The 25,979-nt window shown below is 39.7% G+C and overlaps 1 protein-coding gene across 1 annotated transcript in view; it reads left to right on the top strand.

The window, feature by feature from the left end:
• LOC123668114 (neurofibromin) overlaps window positions 1–25,979 on the top strand; it is an 84,245-nt gene that overhangs the window by 4,815 nt on the left and 53,451 nt on the right. The window contains exons 5-24 of the mRNA XM_045601907.1: window positions 658–757; window positions 1,921–2,021; window positions 3,037–3,186; window positions 3,686–3,785; window positions 4,210–4,352; window positions 5,762–5,943; window positions 6,075–6,183; window positions 6,735–6,893; window positions 7,335–7,528; window positions 7,690–7,873; window positions 8,041–8,224; window positions 8,767–8,814; window positions 9,348–9,447; window positions 10,823–10,946; window positions 11,895–12,000; window positions 13,141–13,204; window positions 20,766–20,937; window positions 21,995–22,137; window positions 23,406–23,514; window positions 24,703–24,812. Of these exons, the coding sequence (XP_045457863.1) occupies window positions 658–757; window positions 1,921–2,021; window positions 3,037–3,186; window positions 3,686–3,785; window positions 4,210–4,352; window positions 5,762–5,943; window positions 6,075–6,183; window positions 6,735–6,893; window positions 7,335–7,528; window positions 7,690–7,873; window positions 8,041–8,224; window positions 8,767–8,814; window positions 9,348–9,447; window positions 10,823–10,946; window positions 11,895–12,000; window positions 13,141–13,204; window positions 20,766–20,937; window positions 21,995–22,137; window positions 23,406–23,514; window positions 24,703–24,812 (2,582 nt within the window). The remainder of the gene's footprint in view (window positions 1–657; window positions 758–1,920; window positions 2,022–3,036; window positions 3,187–3,685; window positions 3,786–4,209; window positions 4,353–5,761; window positions 5,944–6,074; window positions 6,184–6,734; window positions 6,894–7,334; window positions 7,529–7,689; window positions 7,874–8,040; window positions 8,225–8,766; window positions 8,815–9,347; window positions 9,448–10,822; window positions 10,947–11,894; window positions 12,001–13,140; window positions 13,205–20,765; window positions 20,938–21,994; window positions 22,138–23,405; window positions 23,515–24,702; window positions 24,813–25,979) is intronic.

The raw sequence follows: 25,979 nt of genomic DNA, 5'->3' as shown, positions 1-25,979 counted from the left end.
TTCTATATCATTTTACGAAAAAAAAAAACTATTTTCTAAATGGAAAGTTAATTTTTTTTGACCTGGCCACACCACTGATATAACAGTATCTATATCTTATATAATTCTTGTGTCACAATGTTAGTGAAAATACTCCTCCGAAACTAACTCTAACTGAGGTAGGGCACAGCAGGAATTTCCTACTCAAAATATGGAGCAGCCCGACTAGGGGAAGTACCTCGACCTTACAGAAGATCACAGCAAAATAATACTGTTTTCAAGCAGTATTGTGTTCCTGTTGGTGAGTAAGGTGACCAGACCTGGGGGGATTGGGGATTGGGGATTGGGTCGGCAACGCGCTTGCAATGCTTCTGGTGTTGCAGGCGTCTATAAGCTACGGTAATCGGTTACCATCAGGTGAGCCGTACGCTTGTTTGCTGACCTAGTGACATAAAAAAAAATATTATAAATATTTTTGGGCTTATCGGGTAGGTCTGAGAATCGGTCAACATCTATTTTTCATACCCCTGAGTTATAGGGGGGGGGGGGGTTAAGGGGGTTAATAACTTAAATGACAAAACAACGTTTGCAGGGTCAGCTAGTCTTTTTATATTATATAATTTATATCATACAGTATATCTTTATATGATTAACATTTAAATATTTTATATTGTCCAGGAACTAGCATCTAGCTCCGAAGAAAACCCCGACTACACAGACATAGAGTTGATACAACACGTAAATGTTGACATTTTGAGGCTTATACGGCTTTTAACAGGTAAGGGTCTAATTTTATTTCAACTATAATAAATTTACTTATGTAAGTTGTATATACGCTAAGTAGTTTCAACATATAGAAATTTTTAAAATGTTTAAATAAGCAACATAATCTATACATGTAAATGAAAATAATTGTTGCTAAGCGAATAACTCAAGAATGGCTCGACTAATTCGGCTACGCCACAGCCCACGGAAAGTTTTTATATATAAAAAAAAATTAAAAATATATAGCTTTACTATTAAATATTGACAGAACGTAGTCTGTTCGGGCAGCTAGTTATGATATAATAGTCACAGTGTGCTGTGTGGCTACGGCACTAAAGAATTTAGCCACCCCCTCTCTTCCCGTGGGTGTCGTAAGAGGCGACTAAGGGATAACAAGGTTCCACAACCACCTTGGAACTTAAGAAGCCGACCGATGGCGGGATAGCCATCCAACTGCTGGCTTTGAAATACACAGGCCGAAGACGGGCAGCAGCGTCTTCGGTGCGACAAAGCCAGTACTGCGGTCACCAACCCGCCTGCCCAGCGTGGTGACTATGGGCAAAACACGTGAGTTCACGTTATTTGTGGCGTAAACTTGTGGAGGCCTATGTCCAGCAGTGGACTGTATAGGCTGTAATGATGAGTCACAGTGTAACAAAGAAGAGAAGCCGTGGAAGACAGTGCATAAGATGGGAGAATGACCTCAAAATGACAGCTGGCCCAAAGTGGAGACGGGTAACTCAGGACAGGCCACAGTGGAGATTATTAGAGGAGGCCTATGCCAAGAGGCACACGGTTATTAGAGACATAAGTTATAAATGATGTAAACGCGTACATTATCTTTAATCCTAGAATAAAGGGCTTTATTATTATTATTATTAACAAAAAAGATACTAGGAAAGAATGACTCTAAAGGTAGTCTCTCGAAGTTGATACATTCAATGAACAACATAACTCTTACAGACAAATAAGCCAATAAACAGTTTCACAACATTTGAGTGGACATTTATCTGAGGTAGAGCACGGCAGGAAATTTTCTGCTCAAAATATGGAGCAGCCCGACTGGGGTAGTACCCCCCACCTTAAACCTTACCTTTTTAAATTTCATTGTAATCGTTATTTAAGAGATAATTCATGTCACGTGTCAAAACTGACACACACTTTTTTTCGTTACAGAATCGATACAAAAACTCAAATTATTAAGGAAATCAGCGCATATTGTGCTAGTGGTGTCATTGGAGAAGGCTGTATGGAATTGGATGGATACATATCCACAGGTGTTGTATAACTTTTCAAATATTAAAAAAAAATGTATTTTTTGTATACAATATGTGTTGTGCTACAATTTATTTTTCTCTACTATCAGTTCACACTCGATATGTATTTATTTAGTCTTGTATAAATTTTCAATCGTTACTGTATTTTTATTAATCTACTCTTCTTCTTTTTCTTTTTTGGCTTTAGCTCCCTTGCGGAATTCCCAGTATCAAATCTACTCAAGTTTTGAATCTTGAAGTAGATAACACTTAATGTTTAAGGAGTATTTTTCTGACAATGTTAATTTATTAAATATATATATGATCATATCATTGATTAGTTTTATATGGAAGAAATGGATAAGGTAATAAATAGTAAGGTAATTCGCGATTTGGCCCTACTTTTTTTATGCGCTACCTCATAGCATTCTACAGGATGTACCAACTTTAATGATTCGTTTTATATTCGAAACCAAAAAGTATGTGACTTCTGTTAGCTTAATCAATAAATAAAGTTTAGTCTAATCAAATAATAGGTATATTTATTAATTTCATTATTTATTGTATGCAATTATTTTTATTTGCGATTTAAATATATACTGATTTAATTAATTTATGTGTATTTTTACGCTAATTAATATTTAATAAGTTTAGTATTTATAGTAATTTGATTATTATTTATTATAGATTAATAGATTATTTACTTATTTACACTTTTTGGCACACAAACACAAAAATTCACATAAATTAGTAAAACAAAAATAATAAAGTTGCATTAGTTGCAACAGGCGGCCTTATCGCTAAAGCAGCGATCTTCCATATTTACAAAACTTATTATGTTTGATGATGATGACGCATCAGCGCGACAGCTACAGCACTGGCATATGGCTGTTACCCTGGCGGTAGCAAGTTCGATCTCTCTCTGGTCTTGTACTTGTGCATTGTGTGTGTTTCCGGACCCTGACATAGGAGTAAATCCTAGTGGTGGCAGTTAAGTGTGAACCCATTTATTTATTTATATGTTGTTTTGTTTTAGGAATTCGCAGAAGTACAACGTCGGCCTAACGATGAGCTAAGTAAATGCTGTGACACGCTATTTGACATACTACAAGACAGTTTCTCAGACAACAAGAAGTCTAGAGTAGCGATGTGGCCGCTACAAATTATGTTACTCATTTTAAACCCTGTGAGTATACACATAAATGAATAAATAAATACCAGGGTCAAATTGACCACCGCTCTTGTGTAGTGTAGGAGCTTAAACACCGGTTTGCAGGTTCGATTTCTGTTCAGGATGGACATTTATATTTGTTCGAATATTTGTTTCCGATCTGGGCGTCTCCCATTATGGGTGTCCCCACCGTGCCTTGGAGAGCATAGTCCTGATTGCTATCATATACACTTGATAGCTATCGGGAATAAAAGAGGAATATATCTGTCAACCTGCAGAGGAGGAACGTGGCGGATTAAACTCTGATCCCTTCCTACGGAATCAATGAATTACTTAATCAATGATGGTCAAGTGCAAAGTCGCAAAAAGGAAATAGTTTTGTTTTGTCAATTTAGTACTCATTAAATATCTACGTCGATATTCGTAAAACGTTGAAGTTACCTTTAAGGTCAGCGCTCAATATCCGTGCCGATACGAGACTAAAGTTATTAAGTTTATTCTAATTATATTCCAGAAAGTTCTCGAAGAAATAGTAAACGCGGACAGCGGAGCGCCGTGCAGTCCGAGACACACAAAAAAGAAACACTTCATTGATACCGTCAAACGTGGTTTAAGTAAGTGTTTAATTTTACTGTTGAAAAGTATTTAATATCTATCTTCGATAAATAAAAGCTGTGACAGCTGCGCCAATGTGTTTTCAAAAGCTTATTAATAATAATAATAATCATAATCATTTATTGCAGACAGACAGTCCACATTTTTGTTAGTTACATTTTTTCTTAACGGCGTCCCCTATCCGAATGACCTCCCGCGTTTCAACTCGCCTGCACTGTTCTCCAACTGAAAACTTTTACGTACCTATTTAAACGCTTGAGGTAAACTACGGCGTACGTTAGATTTACTATCGACATCTAGCGGATTTGTTGCGTATTAATACAACGCGCAGCCATCAATCGATTTTATAGGCCGAGAGTTGACAACGATAACACAGAGATTAAAATAAATATATTTTATTTATAATTCACTCACTTTCTCCAGGTCCTCAAAACAATTCGAAGCAGATGACAGAAGCTGCAATAGTGACGTGTGTAAAGTTGTGCAAGGCGTCAACTTACCTGAACATAGCTGATTCCGGCAACGTGACATTTGTCCTTGTGAAGTCAGTCATAAACGACCTTAAGGTAATATTTACGATTTTATTTTTGTGTTACCCACACATTATGAATTCTAAACATTTTTGAATATCATATCAAAAATTGACCACTCCAGCATAATAAAATCGTAGATATTAAAAATAGCATGGTGTCGTCTCATGTCAAAGATTTTCATTGTAATATGAAACTTTGAATAGTTACGGGTTTCTGTAAAGAGCTTACTCTAGACGGCGCCACGGTTCGCTTAAGCTGAATATAAAAATCATCATATCAAAAATTTCGATCTAGCGGGTACATCGTTCCATAGCTTAATTGGCTAGAGCGCCGACACGGTCAGTCGGAGACGCGGGTTCGAACCCCGCTGGAGCGGTCAATTTTTGATATGATATTCAAAAATGTTTAGACCTTGAAGTAAGTTAATATCAATTAAAATAACAACGTTCGTTGATCAAGATCACTGACTTTATTTAAAAAAGGAACAGGATACAGATAATAACTTGTTTACAAGTCTGTTAAGAGATGGTGCTAGTGGTAGCAAGTACATGTATATTTTGATACTTGCAACACCAATTGACTGTTTACCAATATTGTGGCAAACAAGCGTACGGTCCAACCGATGGTAACCGTTTACCGTATGTTTGGACGCTTGCAATAATAGGACCATACCACCGCTGTCAAATCGCCCCCAAGAGCTCTGAATACCTAACTTACCCACAGGCAGGTACACAAGGCTACTTCAGAGCAGTACCATTTGATTGTGATCTTTTGTACAGTCGGGGCACTCCCTCAGTCAGGTTTTCTTGCTGGGCACCACTTGATTTTTGGTTGTACCAGTAGAATGTTATACCACTAGGCCCTATCTGATTTTGATTTTATCACTATATGTTAACGTTTTAGTATTGTGTAAAACTTTTGTTCTCGTAAATATCTGTTATCACATGTCGTCACTAGTCACTAGTACCAACGGTGTTTTTTTACCGATAAGGATACATTGTACAGTTGATTACCTAGTAACCAACATCAGTTTTCCACTCTAGTCTTAGTTGTTCATTTCCTGCTGCCCACTTAAACCGTCTGTGATCTTTTATGTCCACGATCTCACCATACTCTGGAAAAAATTTTGTTAAAATTTACTAACTAACCCATTGTATTTAAAACGTTTGTCACACCTTGTTATTCTTTCCTAATTTATTACTTTTGTTCTTCGCATCTGTACATTCTGCTGCCCCCTCCCCCCGCCCAAATGTACTGTCCAACCCGGGCAAGATGACCGAACGCGTCACACCTCTCCCCATTCTCTCTACTCTCTCTCCACTCTCCCCACTCTCCCCATTCTCCTCGATCACCCCACTCTCCCCACTCTCCCCACTCTTCCCACCTCCCCCACCCCGCTCCCCAGTCTCTGCTCTCACACTCCAACGAGCCCCCGCCCGCAGAGCCTGCTGTTCAACCCCAGCAAGCCGTACGGGCGCGCCGCCTGCAGCGAGCCGGAGCTGCTCACGGACTGCTTCGTGTCGCTGTTCCGCATCATGCCGCACTCCAACGACGCGCTCAAGGTCTGCCTCAACCTCAACACGCACATCTCCTACCACTACGTCATCGTGGACTCGCTGCTCAGGTCGGCCATCCGCTACTCTACTTCTGTTCCTACTTGTGTTTCAGCGTAGTATCGATCGCGCTACGACTGGGCATTACGGCCAAAGCACAATGGTGTCGATGCGTAGCCTTAATTGATTCGAATTATTTCAGGATAATAAAACAGCCACGTCTACCCTGGTGGCCGCAGATAGAACTCCTTTACCCTCGAGCTGCTGAGCTGAGGGCTATGTTCACAGATGCACTCAATAAAGCTACACAGGTATAAATATAGTTTATGTTTTATACAGTAATAATAGCAAACGAGCGTACAGTCCGTCTGATGGTGAGCGGTTACCTGTGGATACTTGAAATATCAGGAGCATTAACGGCGCATTGCCGACCCTTTTTTTTAATTTTTTCTTTCATTGGTATCGCATGGAAACTCAATTACGGGTGATATCCAAGATGCCCGGGTAGGCATTCCTAAACTGTGTGTCGGCTTCGGCACTTGGGGGTGCAAAACCGACCAAAACCCCTGCGGGAGAGCCTTCAGCCGCTTTACTTGCTACGCATTGCCGACCCTACCCTGACCCTCCCCAGGAGCTCTGGTTACTCTTAATCACTACAGAAACAAAACACTGCTTGAGCGCCGTGTTGTATAGCTGTGGTCTTCTGTAAAGTTGAGGTACTTCCGCAGCCGGGCTGCTCCAAATTTTGTGACAGACATCTCTCCTCCTATTGTGCCTTATCTCAATGATGTTTTGGTAGATCTGTATTTTATACTGTTATTATTACCATAATGATTATTATAAAGGCTGTTTATACATTTAGGGTTATATAGTTCACACACCTCTGCGAATGATCTCCCTCTCTCTCAAGTCGAAAGAAGTTCAAGCAAAATTTAATAAATCAGAAGAAATGCCGGCGTATAGGAATCTACTTCTGCTTCTAGTGAAGCTAATACACGCAGATCCCATGCTTCTGTTGAGTGTAAGTAATTGCTAATTTTAAACTGATTTTAAAAAGCGTAAACTCGATTGCCTACACTATTGTGGAAAACAAGAGTACGGTCCACCTGATAGTAAGTGGATACGGTAGCCTGTAGATTAGTCTGACGCCAAGGACATCCCAAGCTCGTTTCCGGCCCTACCCCCTCCCCCCCGGGAGCTCTCTATCTTACTCACAGGAAGACAACACTACTCGAGAGCAGTGTTATTCAGCTGTGATATTCTATAAACTCCAGTTAGTCGGGCTATTCCAGACTTTGGGTAGAATATTTTCAGCTATGACGTAATACCTGATAATAATAATTTTTTGTTGCCTGTACTAACTAACAGGCTAGTGCAATTCAAACTAATTTCAACGCTATCTATTATTTGATTCCGTCAACTTTGAATGCTGCTTTTACTAATACGATCCTCACTTTTATAGAATCCAGGTCGTTCTGGAATTGAAATCCAATCATCCACAACGGAATTAATAAACGGCCTCGTGTCACTCGTCCATCACACCGGAATGGGGGAGATATCCCAGGAAGCGATGGATGCGTTACTAGCTCTGCATAGGCCGGATATGGTGCACATGTGGAACCCTGAAGCACCGTTGAGCACGTTTTGGGATATCAGGTAAGAACAACTTCAATGGAAATTCTAGAAAAATAATGTTCTCTTCTATTATATTTCTGTAACGAATTTTTTTACTGTCTTCAATGCACTGCTAATATTATATTTCATTTTGTCTTGTTATTTTGTTAACCATAAAATAATTAATATTAATTTCTCTCCAGCTCCCAAATTTTATACAACATAGGTCAGAAGCTGATACAGCGACAATTAAGCAATTATCGTGAGGTGTTGCGGTGGTTGAGGGACGTTCTTACATGTAGGAACGAATTCCTCGCCAAACACAAAGAGTACGCCCAAATTGGCTCAAAGATACCAATATGCAAGCAGGCTCATATCAAGTTGGAGGTAAGTTGGACAAAATTACAAATAGCGATGATATCGTCGCCAAGCACAAAGAGTACGCCAACCTTGGATCACAGATACCTAATATAGTAGTCACAATGTAACAGCTACCAAAAAACCAAGAACAGGTAATTTTGGCACGTTCAGTATAGCACATTTTCGGTCCACAGGTTGTGTTCTTCATGTGCCTGTGGTCCGTGGACACGGAGATCGTGCTCGTGGCCATGTCGTGCTTCGCCCTGCTGTGCCAGCAGGCCGACGTGACGTGTGCGGACGACGTATCCGTGCACAGCCTGCTGCCCAACTACGCCGTGTTCCAGGAGATCGCGCACACCTCCACCGTGCTCACCACCGGTACAGTTGCATCTCGTTGAGTGTGAGAGTGAGTGTGAGTGTGATAAACTAAACGGACGACGTGTCCGTGCACAGCCTGCTGCCCAACTACGCCGTGTTCCAGGAGATCGCGCACACCTCCACCGTGCTCACCACCGGTACAGTTGCATCTCGTTGAGTGTGAGAGTGAGTGTGAGTGTGATAAACTAAACGGACGACGTGTCCGTGCACAGCCTGCTGCCCAACTACGCCGTGTTCCAGGAGATCGCGCACACCTCCACCGTGCTCACCACCGGTACAGTTGCACCTCGTTGAGTGTGAGAGAGTGTGCTGCTTGACTGTGATAAAGTTTTTTATCTACCTTCAAAATGCTCAAACCATACTACGTTTACTTTTTTCTAGACTATTTACATTGCCTCTTGAGCACAGCCCTTAACAGCGGGTAACTGTACTTTCATAAAATATAAATTAAATTAAAAAAGTTACCAAATGTGCCAACCGAATTTTCCCACCCCTTATTTCAAGTCTATTGTTCATATCAAATTTTTGATTGTACTTACAAGCAGCGAGTCAGGATTTGGCCAGGGGATGTTTCTACAAAAACATAGACAGTAAGTATAGCTAAAATAACCTTATAGATAGAAATATCCAATGATTATAAATGAGAACACGTAAATTGAATTTACTTTTGAAAATTCTATTCGGCGAAAAAAAAAAATCATTCAAACTTCTGTATAAAGATCGAAACTTGTAAAATTATTCAGACTTGTATTATTTTTCTAATAATAAAAATTCTTTGATAGTAACTTTGGTATATTACTAATCGTTTTTTTTTTTTTTTTTTTTAAGTTATAATTGTGTTATCATTTAAAGGTAATAATGACGCCAGGATTTTTAAAAATACAAATAAAAAAAATGTGCATCCTTTATTCGTGAAAGTGTATCGTTGAAATGTTTGTACGCTTCTACATCCAAAAGACTGCATAAAATTAGTTAATTCTATTTTTTCTCGTTTTTCTTATTGTCAGAACAGTTGTTGTAAAAAGAAAATAGCTCAAGTGATGAAAAATTAAATAGTTATTCTTCAACTAGTCTTAATTAAAAATGTAAACAATTTTTTTACATTTATTATAATTATTTAAAGCAGCTGCAGCCCTTCAAAAGCGCATAACGGCGTTGCTTAGGAAGATAGAACACTGCGTGGACGGCGTCCAACCGGTGTGGGAAGAGACTTTTAGATGCTGGTAAGTCATCTCGTTATGATTATATTAATACATCAATCAAATGGCCTTCATTTGGACATGACAATATTTCTCTAGTTATTTGTAAATTTTCCTTTTGCTCCACTTTTGGGTGTCCGTTTGCCAGGTGGCAAAGGCCTCTTCCAATCTTCTCCATTCTGGCTTTTCCATGGCCACTCTACCCCATGTTATTCCTGCGACCTTTCTAATGGCGTCGTCCCATCTACTTTGTGGTCAACCCCTTCTCTCTCTTTCCATCCCTTGGGTACCATTGCGTGACTATTTTACTCCATTTATCTGTTCCACTGATCATGGCCTGCCCATTTTCACTTTTGTCTTCTTATTTTTAGAGTTATGTCCTGGACCTTAGTTTTATTTCTACTAGTGCTACTCTTAATCTTGTCATTTCTTTTGATCCCAGTCATCCTTTCCATGGCATGTTGACATACGGAGAGTTTATTTGTTACGTTTTTAGTTAAAGCCCATGTTTGGCTCCCATATGTCAACACAGGCAGGATGCACGTGTTAAATAATTTACTTTTCGCTGAGATGTGTAGGTTATCTTATCTTTCATAACTTCTTTTAGGCCCGAATATTTTTTCCAGCTATTTGCAACTCTTCTTTCGGTTTCTTTGTTTTCGTTATCCTCTGGAGACATCATTTGTCCTAGGTATATGTAGTTTTCAACATGAGAAATTTGATTTTGTTCTCCTGTTACAGGTTCTTTGTTGCCATTGGTAGTGATTTTCGTTTCCTTTGGGTTTACGTTCAATTCGGCTTTTGTATTTTCCGACGCTAAATCATTTATGATCTTGCTTTGATTTTCTGCTGTTTTTGCGCCATTATTAGATATGCCCTTGTATCTCCATTTCAAAATCTTGAAGATATTTTCTAGTACTGCCAGAAAGAATGTTGGTGAAAGGGGGTCACCCTGTCTCACGTCTCTTTGTATTTTGATTTTTTTTCCTTTTTTTTCTAGTCGGATATAAGCTTAACTGTGTTTATAGATATTCTTTACAATTCTTATATATTTGTGCTATATACCTTATTCCATTAGTGCTTCCTAGATTTTCGAGTGTATCAGAGATTTACTATAGTCAATAAACGTTATAAATATACAAAGCTGGTATTCAGCGTATTTTCCTATAATTTGTCTTACAATATAGATTTAGTCTAACACCGAAAAGCCTTTGCGGAATCCTGTCTGTTCTGTTAGTTGTTGTTCGTCTAATATATATATAATATATATAATAATAAAAACCACTTACAGTATATCTACGCATAAAAACTATATAAAAAACCAGAACCAAAATAGATATCTCGGTCGCGTTCTCTCGCTTTCGGTGTCTGACTCAGTCGACGTACGCTTGCGGGACAGGGACTCGGTGTGCAAGCTGCTGCAGAAGTACCCGAAGGGCGTGCCCGGCGACGAGCCGCCCGAGCCGCCGCACCGCGCCGCCAAGCGCCGCGTGGCCGCGCCCTGCTCCGACCAGGACATCGAGGTGACGCGCGACACGCGCACACACGCACATGAACACACACCTACACACACATACCCACGCACACACATTCGCGCGCACACACGTACGCACACACGTGCACATACACACACGAACACGCACACACCCACACACGAACACGCACACACCCACACACGAACACGCACACACCCATCAACGCGCGCACACACACGCACACACATACACACACACAAATACGAACGCACACACGCACACACACACACACACGCACACACACACACACACACACACACACACACACATCCATCCACATACACCCACACACACACACACACGCACACACACAAACACATACGCACGCACACACGTACTCGAACACACGCACACCCACACACGGACTCTCACACACACACACACACACACACAGAGACATCATTGATTGATTCTGCCTGTATGTGTAATATCGTAGAATTTCTGGGCATAGGCTTCTCATTCCATCTGTAAGGTTTCGGAGAGTCGGAGCTTATTCCATCGCTAGCAAGTGTCTATGATTACAACTGGAACAGACAGTTTAAATTGCTCACCGAGGCACGATTGGGAGACCCTCAAGAACAGACCCATGCCATCCATCCAGATCTATCCCGAGCGAGAATCGAATCCGCACCCGCCCCACTACTCAAAAGCGGTATCGGAAATTATATACAAAGTTTCTACTGTTATCGAATATTAAATAGATTTTAATAGCTAAAACATATTATTAAGTTTAGGATTATGATAATGAAAAAATTGTGTAGGCTTACTGAAATGCAGCGCAACTAGTGCTGTATTTCATACAACAATATGACTAAATTAATAACCAAGGACAATTATCCTGGTTGAGTAACGACTAAAGTGACGATTTTAAAACTGTTTTTTAAAACTTAATCGAATGAAGTAACTTTATTTATTGATTTGATTGATTGAATCCAGATGCAAATTCAAGAATGGGCCAACATCACATCTTTTCTATGCGCTCTTGGCGGTGTTTGTCTCCCGCGTAAACCTACGCCTGTGTGGAGTCAAATACACGGACACGGTAAATGTAATAATAAATAATTATATTAATACCAGTATCGCATTCAGCGTCTAACACCCCACTGCTGGGCATAGGTCTCTTTCTTCATGTACCCACCACGTTGCCCCATTGCGGGTTGGCGGATATGTTATCTACTATAAGTAACGATCGCTATCAGGTGTACATGATAGCGACCGGGACCGACGTCTTAACGTGCTGTCCAAGGCACGGTGGGAGATTCACAAGAGCGGACATCCAATCCGGAAAGAAATATTTGTGCAAATACAAATATCCATCCCGAGCGGGAATCGAACCTGCAAACCAGCTGTGTTTTAGGCGATCACTTGCATCACTACACCAGAGCGATACAGCAAGCTCGGCAAACATATTCTTCTTATAATACTTATTTTTTAAAAATCTATATTAATTTGTTAAATTATTCAATAATTTTTGCCATATTGTAACTATCGTATGTATGCTTTTGTGGTTAAATCTAATGGGGCGTTCATAAAATACGTGAGATGTTTAAGGGGGGAGGGGGTCGTGTCAAATCTCATCTAATCTTACGTTGAAGAGGGGTCGGCAAATCACGCAATTTTTTTTCTGATTGAAACAAAAAAAATTGCACATTTTGGTCCATTTCATCCATATTGTACATGCTTAAGATTTAATCTTAAGCGTAATCGTAATACGATTATGATCATTCACTAATTCGTTCGAAAGAAAATAATTTCAGTCATACTTCGACGTTAGACATCTACTGACTGCCTGATTTGTTGATTGTATCTGATTACTAGTCTTAACTAGTCGTAAATAAAAGCACGAAGCAATTTTTTTTTCTTTTTACAATAACAATCCAACGCGTTTACGTAAGATACCCACGTTTGAAAAATCTCACGTGAGATTGGGGGTTGGGGGAGGGGGTTGAATTAAATCTCACCAGGGGGGGAGGGACAGAAAATTTAAAAAACACCTCACGTAATTTATGGACGCCCCCTAAAAGAAAAAATAATAATAATACTCTGATTTATCTGCAAAGTAAAAAATTTTTGTATTTGTGTTCTTTTCCATTTCCGGGGGTAGTTTTAATGATAAATATTAAATAGAAAGTATGTGTAAAACTGAACGCGTACGTAATCCAAATTTTTTTTTTTCTACTAGATGCAAGGAAGTACAACGTTTTGACAAACAGTTCCGAAGAAGTGCAGTACTGTCCTGTGACTCAGTAAGTGATTTTAGCGTTTTGAGTTTTCTTTATTATATACAATATAACACTAAAAAAATAATATACAGAAAATTACACCTAAAGTTGATGGCAATAATGGACTTATCCCTAGAAGATATCTAGAGTTTTTAGTCAACCAATGGCCATGTGAGAGAGTGTCATACAGCGGGGGACACAGTGCAGGAAACAACAACGTAAAGAAAATAGCAAAATAACTGTAATATATTACATATTTACAAGAATATTATATATATATATTGTTACGTGTTAGGGTTCGAAGGATTTGGAGAGAAAGACCTGCTGACTCTTTTCAAGACTTTATTCACTAACACTAGGTCCAACACAAAGCACTAGGTTCAAACACTAAGCACTAAGTTCAAACACTAAGCACTCACAATGTCCTCAGTCGTAGCCAATGTCGTAGGTTTCGCTGGTACCACTCTTGATCACTAGTTTTCACTCTTGAAGTCGCCTCGAAGATCGCTCAAACTGAACTGTACTCGCTCGCCTCGCTGCGGCTATTTATATCGGCCGAGACGAGGCCCAGACCAGTCTGGAAAGTTCGCGCATGTACTCGGTTTTCGAGACTATACTTCTATAGAGTTCCACAGTTGTTCCTCTAACGCCATCTAGTATTGAGTAGAGAGTTTCATGCTATCGCTGTCTTTGTGTGGTTTCAATGGTTGCCGCTAGATGGCGCTAGTTTCCTTGCGTATTCGTAACACTACTCCCCTCTTAGAGATGCTCGTCCCGAGCATCGTTGTTACTGCCATGGTAACGCGCCAGACGGTCTCTGTGTACCACTTTGAATGTCCCTCTTGGTTGCTTTTGAATCCTGTAAGTCACATCATTCAGTCGGGTAACCACTTTGTATGGACCGTCCCACTTGGTCTGCAACTTTGGAGATTTCCCTTTCCGGCGGGTTGGGTTATGCAGCCACACCAGTGACCCTTCCTTGAAGCCGCTCGTGTTAGATTTCCGGTCGTATCGGGTTTTCATGTTCTCACTTGACTGTAAACCATTTTCCCGAACCAAGGCGTGTATATAGCGCATTTTTTCCCTTAAATCGCTGACATAGTCTTGTACGGTATTTGGTTCCTTCGGTGACCCTGCAGTCAATAGGTCTACTGGTATTCGTAATTCTCTACCGTAATTAACATACGCCGGGGTAGCTTTTATGCTCTCATGCTCGGCGGTTCGGTACGACAGAAGGAAGAGCGGTATATACTTGTCCCAATCTTTTTGTTTGTCGTCTACCAATTTCGCTAAATGCCTCTCAAGGGTCTGGTTAAATCTCTCAACTATTCCATCAGACTGTGGACGGTACGCGGTGGTCCTCGTCTTATGCATGCCCAAAATTCTGCACACTTCCTGGAATACTTGCGATTCGAAGTTCCTGCCCTGATCAGAATGGATTTCTAGAGGCACGCCAAAGCGACATATCACTTCTTCGACTAACTTAGAAGCGACTGTTGTAGCTTCTTGGTTTGGTATGGCGAACACTTCGGGCCATTTGGTGAAGTAGTCCATGACGACCATAAAATACTTGTTTCCCGATTCCGTTACAGGAAATGGCCCCGCTACGTCAACTGCAATTCGTTCCCACGGTGCACCGACGTTATACAACCGCAGATTCCCACGGCTCCTGGTCTGTGGTCCTTTTACAGCAGTGCAAGTAGTACATTTGCGGCACCAATCCTGTACATCATCTCGACAATGCAACCAGTAGAATCGTTCTCGCACTTTTGTTAACGTCCTCTTGACACCTAGATGACCTCCTGATACGCCATCATGTATTTCACGGAGAACATCTGGTACTCTCGTTCTTGGGACAATTATCTGAAGGTGGAACTCTCTGCCGTTAGTCTTCTCCCATTTCCGGTAGAGTATTCCGTTTTGAAGTATCAGACTGTCCCATTGCGCCCAGTACGCCTTAGTGACAGCGCCAGTGGGTGCAACCTCACTCCAGATTGGTTTTACGTCACCCCGTTTCTTCCATGTGATGATGTGCCGAAGGTCGTCATCTCTTTCTTGAGCTTCCCTCATAGCATCATTCTCCCAGAGACCCAAAGGACTTGTTCTTGTTAGCTTTAATGTTACTTCATTAGAATCCTGCTTAACACAATGTTTGCAGACTTCCGAACACTGCCTTCGTGAGAGTGCGTCGGCATTCCCATACAACTTCCCGCTGCGGTGTTTCGTCTTGAAGTCATACTCCTGATCCCGGGCAGGAGGCGAAGCCCTTTGCTTCTTCAGCTCCTCTATTTGTTCCTCTATCCTTTTCATCCGTGCTATCTGGGTCTTCTTCTGCGGACAGTTGAGCTGAAGATGGCCCCTCTCGCCACACTTGTAGCACATTACTCCAGAAATTTTCTTCTTAGGAGCCTTAACTACCTTGACTTCCTCAGAAACCTCGCGGATCTTATGCCGTATGTCATGGCCAACAGCCTCGACCTCCAAAGCATGCGCCAATGCTTCCTTTAACGATGTATAGTGACGAAGCCTCACTGCAGCTCTGACCTCCAGGTCTTTGATTCCGCCGACAAATGCTTGAACAATATTCGTGTCTACCATCTTGGTGTCTGCTCCTGGGTGTGACTTCCTAACGAGTTTTTCGATTTCCAATGCCCATTGTTGTAGTCCTTCTCCTGGGCGTTGAACTCTGTCACGCAGTTGGGCACGGAACACGTGCTCCAGATGTCGATCCCCGTATCGGGATTCAAGTGCCTCCATCAAGTCTTGGAACCCGTTTCCTGTATGTGACAGTGCTTCCAGAACCGAAAAAGCTTGCCCTCTGAGCGCAACAGTGAGAGCGGTCAGGCATTGCTCTTCCGTCCATCCGTTGGCAGTAGCAACAGTCTGGAATTGTCGACGATTAGCGTTCCACGAAGTAGTGCCGTCGTATGGAGGCACTTTCACTTTTGGTCCTTGCGCCACTCCGGTAGTTCCGCTAGACATTACAATTCCCATGGTTTCAAGGCGTACTACTCTCTTCTGTAGTTCAGTGAGGCCGGTTTTCACATTTTCAAGATCCAATCCTAACCCGGCAACTCGTTTTTCCACTACGTCGACGTCTTTTCGAAGCTTAGTCACCGCGTCACTAACATCTTTTACAGCCCAAAGCGTTTTTTCTTGGAGCTCTTTTTGTTGCTCTTGTGATTCTTGCAAAGCACTACGAATTTCAACCCTTTGCTGCTCTTGTGATTCTTGCAAAGCACGAATTTCAGCCCTTTGCAGCTCCATTAATTTAATTAAACTTCCTAATTGAAGAGCCACTTGAGAGTCTGTAGAAGTTACGGTGTCACTGGTGGGCGCGGTAAGGTGGACGGGTCCGGTGGGCGGGGCCTGATACAAAGTGGGCGGGGCCTGAGTCTGAGTGGGCGGGGCCTGGTGGGCGTGGTCACTGGGCGGGGCATGATAGGCGGGGTCAGTGGGCGGGGCTTGGTCCACGGTGGGCGGAGCTTGGTCCCCAGTAGGTGTGGCCTCCGCAGCTCGTTGCGCCCTTGTCCTGACGCCCTTGACGTCCTTAAAGTCTTCTCTCGGAGTCAATGGCATCTCCAAATCTCACTTCCGACACCAGTTGTTACGTGCTAGGGTTCGAAGGATTTGGAGAGAAAGACCTGCTGACTCTTTTCAAGACTTTATTCACTAACACTAGGTCCAACACAAAGCACTAGGTTCAAACACTAAGCACTCACAATGTCCTCAGTCGTAGCCAATGTCGTAGGTTTCGCTGGTACCACTCTTGATCACTAGTTTTCACTCTTGAAGTCGCCTCGAAGATCGCTCAAACTGAACTGTACTCGCTCGCCTCGCTGCGGCTATTTATATCGGCCGAGACGAGGCCCAGACCAGTCTGGAAAGTTCGCGCATGTACTCGGTTTTCGAGACTATACTTCTATAGAGTTCCACAGTTGTTCCTCTAACGCCATCTAGTATTGAGTAGAGAGTTTCATGCTATCGCTGTCTTTGTGTGGTTTCAATGGTTGCCGCTAGATGGCGCTAGTTTCCTTGCGTATTCGTAACAATATATATAGATATACACTACATCTATAATATATATAAACGCGAAAGGTCATTCATCACGAAATCTCCAAAACTATAAGACCTACAAACTTGAAATTTGGCAAGTAGGCTCCTTATAGGACGTAGACATCCGCTAAGAACGGATTTTACGAAACTCGACCCCTAAGGGGGTAAAACGGGGGTTGGAAGTTTGTATGAGAGTCCCATATTTTTGACGTAAGAGACTTGAAATTTAAAATGTATGCTCTATAGATGGTAACAAGGTGTTCAAATAATGTATCTTTAGAAATCAACTCCCTTTTGGGGTTAAAACGGGGGATGTTACGTTGACTCACTAATCACGAAATCTCCGAAACTATAATGCTTACAAACTTGAAATTTAGCAGGTAGGCTCCTTATAAGGCGTAATCTATTGCTAAGAATGGATTTGACGAAACTCGACCCCTAAGGGAGTAAAACGGGGGTTGGAAGTTTGTATGAAAGTCCCATGTTTTTGAAGTAAGAGACTTGAAATTTAAAATGTATGCTCTATAGATGGTAACAAGGTGCCCAAATAATGTTTCTTAGAAATCAACTCCCTTTTGGGGTTAAAACGGGGGATGTTACGTTGACCCACTCATCACGAAATCTCTGAAACTATAACAGCTACAAATTTGACATTTGGCAGGTAGGTTCCATATAAAGCGTAGTCATATGCTAAGAACTGATTTAACGTAACTCGACCCTTAAAGGGGTAAAACGGGGGTTGGAACTTTGTATGAAAGTCCTATGTTTTTGAAGTAAGAGATTTGAAATTTAAAATGTATGTATAGATAGTAAAAAGGTATCCAAATAATGTATCTTTAGAAATCAACTCCTTTTTGGGGTTAAAACGGGGGATCGTAGGTTGACTCACTGATCACGAAATCTCCGAAACTATAACACCTACAAACTTGGAATTTAGCAGGTTTGCTCCTTATAGGGTGTAAATTACTGTTAAGAATGGATTTTACGAAACTCGACCACTAAGAGGGTAAATTGGGGGTTGGAAGTTTGTATTAAAGTCCTATGTCTATGAAGTTATGAAGTAAGAGACTTGAAATTTAAAATGTATGCTCTATATATGGTGAGAAGGTGTCAAAATAATGTATCTTTAGAAATCAACTCCTTTTTGGGGTTAAAACGGGGGATGGTAGGTTGACTCACTCATCACGAAATCTCCGAAACTATAACAGCTACATACTTGAAATTTGGTAAGTAGGTTCTTTATAGAGTGTAAACATCCGCTAAGAACGAATTTTATGAAATTCGACCCCTAAGGGAATAAAACGGGGGTTGGAAGTTTGTATAAAAGTCCTATGTTTTTGAAGTAAGAGACTTGAAATTTAAAATGTATGCTCTATAGATGGTGAGAAGGTGTCCAAATAATGAAACTTTAGAAATCAACTCCCTTTTAGGGTTAAAACGGGGGATGGTAGGTTGAGTCACTCATCACGAACTATAACAGCTATTAACTTGAAATTTGGCAAATATGTTCCTTATAGGGCGTAAACATCCACTGAGAACGGATTTTACGAAACTCGACCCCTAAGGAAATAAAACGGGGGTTGGAAGTTTGTATAAAAGTGCTATGTTTTTGAAGTAAGAGAGTTGAAATTTAAAATGTATGCTCTGTATATATATATAGTGAGAAGGTCTTCAAATAGTAGTAGTAGGTAGTTAAAACGGGGGATCGTAGGTTGATTCATTCATCAAGAAATCTCCGAAACTATAACAGATACAAACTTGACATTTGGCAGGTAGGTTCCTTATAGGTCGTAGACATCCGTTAAGAACGAATTTTACGAAACTCGACCCCTAAGGGGTTGAACAGGGGTTGAAAGTTTGTATGAAAGTCCTATGTTTTTGAAGTAAGAGACTTGAAATTTAAAATGTGTGCTCTATAAATGGTGAGGAGGTGTCCAAATAATGGATTGTAATCTTTATATATAAAAGAGAAAGGTCACTGACTCACTCATCACGAGAACTCAAAAACCGCTGGACGGTCCATCCATCCAGGATGTACAAAGATGAAATTTGGCAGGGAGGTAGATTATAGTTAGTCGACGTCCGCTAAGAACGGACTGCGATATTCCACCGCTAAGGTGGTTTAATTGGGGTTGATAGTTTGTATGAAACATATACAGCAGCTATAAGTTCGCCTGATAGGTTATTTATACTGCAGCCTGAAAATAAAACTAAAGATGTGGTGTATAGAGAGGTATTATAAAATAACTATTAAATTATACTAAATTGTGTCTTTTAAAAAGTTACTCAGTCTGATAAGCATTTCAAGTGACAGAAATAAAAAAATAATTTGCGTTAAGCATCTTAATAGTAATACATATCTTCATTACCAAGCGGACGTAGTCGCGGGCAACAGTTAGTGTATTATAAAACAAAGATCCCAAAAGCATTTGTGATCTTTCACCAATGGAGAGAGGGCTTCAAGAGAAAGGTTTACGGAACGGCTAAGCCGATTTTGATGAGAGTTTACTGGAAGTTTTCCGGGAAAACTTTGTGACACACTAAAATTCAACGCGGGCGAAGCCGCGGGCACAGCTAGTACATACATATATACAAAAACATAACATAATATTATAGGTATAATCATTATATAGTATAAAACAGTCGCTTCCCGCTGTCTTAGCTGTGCTTATGGCTTTAAAACTACGCAATACGATAGTTTTTGCAACCGTGTGAAGCCGGGACGGGTCGCTAGTTATATACATATTCACTAAGTATATTATTGTAAATTTACTTTATTACTAGGTATATAGTTAAAATTTTCAACCAAACAAATAATAATCTATACCCGTCGACACAGTTATAATAGTTCGCCAATTGAACTGATTCATTTTGATAATTCGATTCAGCTGTTGACTGATCACCACAATGTAAAAATTATTACTTTAAATTAAAACGTCAAGTTGTAATTTATCGAAATACTTAACATATGCAAATGTAAGTGTAACGAAGTGCACAAATACGGCCGCACTCGGTGTGCTGGAATTATTCGCGCTTCAACCACTGGGCAGTTCGGACCTCTGTTACGCTGTTTTGAGTTTTGTTTCTATGATGATGAGGTCAACCGAAAAACCCTGAGTGACGTCACTCTGCTGACGCCAGGCTTTTATAAAACACTGAAGCTGTTCTTCCTTTTTTATAAATAGTTTCAATAAAACACATCATTATTTGGGATAACTCAAAAATATCATATTTCGCTCAAATTTTAATTAGACCACACGACAAGAACCAACATTTCAAAGAAAATAATCACAATCGATACATTCAGTCTAGACTTTTAAAGTTATGAGGTAACGCACATTAAAAAAATACTATCGAATTGAGAACCCCCTATTTTTGAAGAAGGTTAACCATAAACAAAATGTAACATGTACAGTATCACCGACCGTTTTCTAGTTTTCATAGAATTCTTAATCCTTACTTTACTTTGTATTAAATCTCATCTAGGTTCATAGGCTTTTAATTTTACCCAGTATTTTATATTTTCTAGGTTCATAGGCCAGATGCTAAGGCTACTACTCTGTAACAACGAACGTTTTGGAGCCCAAATACAGAGTCACGTGACACAGTTGGTCGGTGTAGAAATGTCCCCAGCTCTGTACCCCATACTGTTCGATCAGATCAAGGCGATTGTGGACAAATTCTTCGACCAACAACAGCAGGTGGGTGTTATTCTTTATTGTTGTTTTGATAGGTCTGATATCCTGTAGTTGTTCTTGATGATGCGTTGAACGCAGCAGTCACAACACTGACTGTTGCGTTTTTGGTCGCTGGTTTGATGAATTTTGATATAATTGTGTTTGCTGGCAAACGAAAAAAACCAACTTCAATTACATCGACAAGTAATACAACGTTAGTAGACGAAAAAAATTAACAAACGCACTAATCGTTACTAGATTTTCGAGGGTTCCCCTCGATTACTCTAGGATTCCATCACCAAATCCTGGTTTCCTTATCACGGTACCACCCTTGAGATATCTCCTTTCAAAAAAAAAAAAAAAAAAAGAATTATCAAAATCATATACATAAAATGTATTTTTAGGAGAAACAAACTTATTTCTTTAAAAAAAAAAAAGACAGAAAACCGAACACTTAACTTCTATTTATTACTCACTTTTACAAATATAACAATTATCACAAAAATTAACCTTAACCACTAACTTAATCGAAAATAATGACCGAGAATTACAATTTAAATTAACCAAGCAAACAACCGTTACTTTGAATATAAAAATGATCAACGCACTCGTCATGAAACAACGACCTATCGTTCCGAAAGCCGAGAAGCAAAAGAGCCCTCTGAACGGGTAGGGACTGCTTTTATTGACGTTGTTGCATGACGTTACAAAACGTATTAGCGGGTAGGGAACTATTTTTATTAACACTGTTGCATGACGTCACGAAACGTATTAAAATAATCGAGATTATGCTAACAATATATATATATATATATACGGTCGAATTGAGTAACCTCTTCCTTTTTTGATGTCGTTTAAAAATAATATCAGCTGTTTTTACCTACATATATACACATCCATTTGTGTCTTAGGAGCAAACTTCCACCTGTATATTTCAATTTTCATTTATTTATTTTCTATTCTTATCATAATATGATGATGCAATGAAACATTTTACATTTAAATGTGTTATTATGAAAAACTTTGGATTTAAAGTTATAAAAATGTTTTCTATTAAACATTAAAATGTAATAATTTGCAGGTGATGCTGACAGATATTAACACGCAGTTCGTGGAGCACACGATATTTATTATGAAAAGTATACTGAACAATAAGAAGAGCGATCAGCCGTGTGAACACCTGAGCACCACGTCTATAGAGGGACTCATGTTGGCCATTGTTAGGTAAGGGGTCAATTTTGACATGAATAGTTAGTGGCTTATGGCATATATACCCTCAAGTTTTTAATGAAAATGATACAGTATATATGCAAGATAATACATATATCAACATATGATAGTTTGCCTGATGGAATCATGGATGGATGGAAAGTAAATATAATGACTAGCCCGTTACGGGTTCGTTTCCCGCCTGAGTCTGGGTGTAATATTTGTATTTTATCTATGTATATATTAACAAATATCAGTCGGTTGTTACCTATAAAACAAGCATTAAGTTGCTTACCACGGGAACAGGCGACCTTGTGTGTATGTTATAAGAAAAAAAAGTCAAGATGGTAAGCTAGTTCTGCATAAACCGTCCAGTGAGAGCGTAAGCGCGTTTATAATTTACCATGAAAGGTAACGCTTACATATTTATTACATGTTTATTAGTGATTATGTAAACTAGTGGTCGTCCAGCGGTCGAAATTCGACCATAATTAAAAATTTCAATTACTAAAAACAAAAAAATTTTTAAATTTTTCTAATTTTTCATTTTCCCTTTTTTTAATTTTTCATATTGACTACAGACTTTGAAAATCAACAAAATAGTAATATGCGTATGTGTGTCAAATACATGGTAGTGTGTGTAATGTTTTTTTTTATTGATTTATTATATTTTTATGCATAATTTAAAAAAAAATATTAGTATTCTGCACTCCATCTTTATATAAACTATAAGTGTACGAAATTTCATACTATTTCGTCCGCGCAATTTACGTAAAAAGGGGTACTAACTTTTTGCTTCACGTATTAATATGTAGATGTTTCTTTTATTAATTTCCCTACAAATATGTGCTTGCTGATAAGTTATACGGTCTTGCGGCTTGTAAAACGCGCGTAAAGTTGACATAATCGTAAATTTTTCTTATAAATACAACTTTCAGCCCAATTTCCCTTATGTTGCATTTCGTGCAAACCTTCTACAAAGTTTTTTTTTTTATGTCACTAGGTCGGCAAACAAGCGTACGGCTCACCTGATGGTAAGCGATTACCGTAGCTGATAGACGCCTGCAACACCAGAAGATCGCAAGCGCTTTGCCGACCCAATCCCCCCAGGAGCTCTGGTCACCTTACTCACCAACAGGAACACAATACTGCTTGAAAACAGTATTATTTTGCTGTGATCTTCGTGAAGTATTGGGATAAACATAAAAGAATCAATGTAGACATTCTCGAGTTTTGAATTTACACATTTATTGATTATTTATATGTAAATTATCTTTCCATAGATATGTCCGCCATCTAGACATGACCGTATTATCCGTTCAAATCAAAACGAAGTTATGTCAAGTTGTCGACGCTATGATGAGGCGGAGAGATGACTTGGCCTTTAGACAGGTAAAGGAGAGAGTTTTACTAGAATATTCAAAACTAAATCCTTTGTAAAAACTTGGCTATGTTAGCTATTAGCTTGGTCAAAATTGACAGTCAAGGTTACAATAATTCTTAAACTTACCGTTGGGTGACCTTTGACTTTGACTATACTTTTTTTGCAGATGTGAGATCGATTGGGACTTTTCTAATTTTATTTATAATGCTTTACAAAACATTCGTAGTAGTTTTTATCTTTATGCGAATTATTGTAACCTTATTCCTATTATTTAAGCTGTAGCGACATCTATCCTCGCCATATACGAATTAAAAAAAAAGTTATTCGAAGATTGAACATATAGTATATAAGAACCCGACAACAACCGTTGGGGGGGGGGAGTAGCCCACCAGACACAACACCCGCCTGGTCGGAGGATCCTCCCTTTGCGATGGCTGATGAGGAACTCAGCACCCCGTTCCTCACACCTCCAAAAGGCTAATTTTATCGAGCATACACATACACACGTACAGAGATTTTGAATGTTTTTTTACTTAGGTTACATTTAAATGTGTGTAGTGTGATTAGGAGTTTCAGTCATTAATTAACCACATATAATATGTATAAACTTTTAAAGGCTATCCGAAAATCAGTGAAATGAAAACATTAATTTAAACAAAAAAAAAAATTGGTTTTCTTTACAACCAAACGTGAACCACTGCCTCTTCTTTGTTTGGCTAATATTTAGAATATAGCTCAGAGAGCGTTTCCACTGATGCCGAACTGGACGAAGTGAAGTAAAGTAAAAACTGAAAAGTATTAGTGAACATGGAATTTTTTGATTCATGCTTTGACGTGTGATGTACTCTACAATACCCTCAATTACGCTCCACCCCGTACAGTTCAAGGTTGCGTGCCATATATTTTGTTGGAAAGTCCACTCAGCTCCGCACCAATCCACCAATTTGTTTCCATTGGTACGGAGTGTAGACTTCGAGATTTGTACTATATGCGTTTTATTTCGCTCCCTGCCTCTTGATCATTGCCACCCTGTATTCAAACTATGCTAAGTAAAACAAACTCGTAATCTTTGTGAATCAGTTCTACTTGCTCTCTACTGTTCCTGAACATTTTTTTTTGTTTCCTTACTTAAAGTTAAGTAAAAGAGTCGTGAATTAATATCGTATTTTAATTATCATTTCTCGATTTAAACGCAGGAAATGAAATTCCGCAACAAAATGGTCGAGTACGTGACCGATTGGGTCCTCGGAACTTCCCACCAGATCGCACCGCCCCTCAGAGCGGACGCCTCTTCCATCACCAGGTAGTACTAACATTATTACACTCGTCACCAAATCATCACCAGTTCGTCGACTGGGCGATGTGGTGATTTATAGATGCAGCGTAGGGGAGCAAACTGAGAGACAATTTTTTGATATTATATCAAAAATCGACCGTTCCAGCGGGAATCGAACCTGCATCTCCAACTGACCGTGTCGGCGCTCTAGCCATTTAAGCTATGGAACGATGTACCCGCTAGATCGAAACTTTTGATATGATGATTTTATATTCAGTCTAAGCGACCATGGCGCCGTCTATAGTGAGTCCTTTACAGCACTCGTAACTATTCAAAGTTTCACATTATAATGAATTCTTTGACAGGGGACGACACCATGTAATTTTTAATTCGTACGATTTATTTTTATGTTACCCACACATTAGGAAATTCTAAACAATTTTTTAATATCATATAAAAAATCGACCGTTCCAGCGGGGATCGAACCTGCATCTCCGACTTACCGTGCCGTCCGTACATAAGCGACCGTGGCGCCGTCTATAGTGAGTCCCTTACTTAGACCTTGATATGATATTAAAAATTTGTTTAGAATTTCCTAATGTATGGGTAACACAAAAATAAATCGCGCGAAACTGAGAGGCTATTTACTGAGGTAGGGCACAGAAGTATATATCCTGCTCAAAATCTGGAGCAGCCAACTAAGTAATACTACTTTCAAGCAGAGCTGTGTTCTTGTCTGAGGAAGGTAGAGAGCTCCTGGGGGGTGGGGGTAAGGTCAGCAATATGCTTGCAATGCTTCAGGTGTTGCAGGGGACTGACCATAATGATCGTAAGCTTGTTTGCCTACCTAAGCGTAAAAAAAATATATTTTGGAATTTGATAAATTGTCTTTGTGCATGGTTTAGGAAAATCCAGTTAGTTATCGTACAAATAAGTTACGAATAGACTTTAACAGCAGGAGCTTAAAACACAATTGTTTGTTTCTCATTTATTAATAATCTGCAACTTGTTGATTTATACTTGCAAATATAAATATCTCATAAACATAATAATGTCCATACATGCACTGACACAAATTTGAGAAATAAAGGGTTAATTAATAAAATATTCTGACGCGTACAGGACGTTCAGTCTTGAGAGTTTTTGCGGCTTTATTGGTCTAAGGTCCCACTATAGAACGACCTTCACTGAGCTGGA

The sequence above is a fragment of the Melitaea cinxia genome, chromosome 30 (assembly GCF_905220565.1).
Source record: "Melitaea cinxia chromosome 30, ilMelCinx1.1, whole genome shotgun sequence".
Taxonomy (NCBI): domain Eukaryota; kingdom Metazoa; phylum Arthropoda; class Insecta; order Lepidoptera; family Nymphalidae; genus Melitaea; species Melitaea cinxia.
This window is presented reverse-complemented; position numbering and strand designations above follow the sequence as displayed.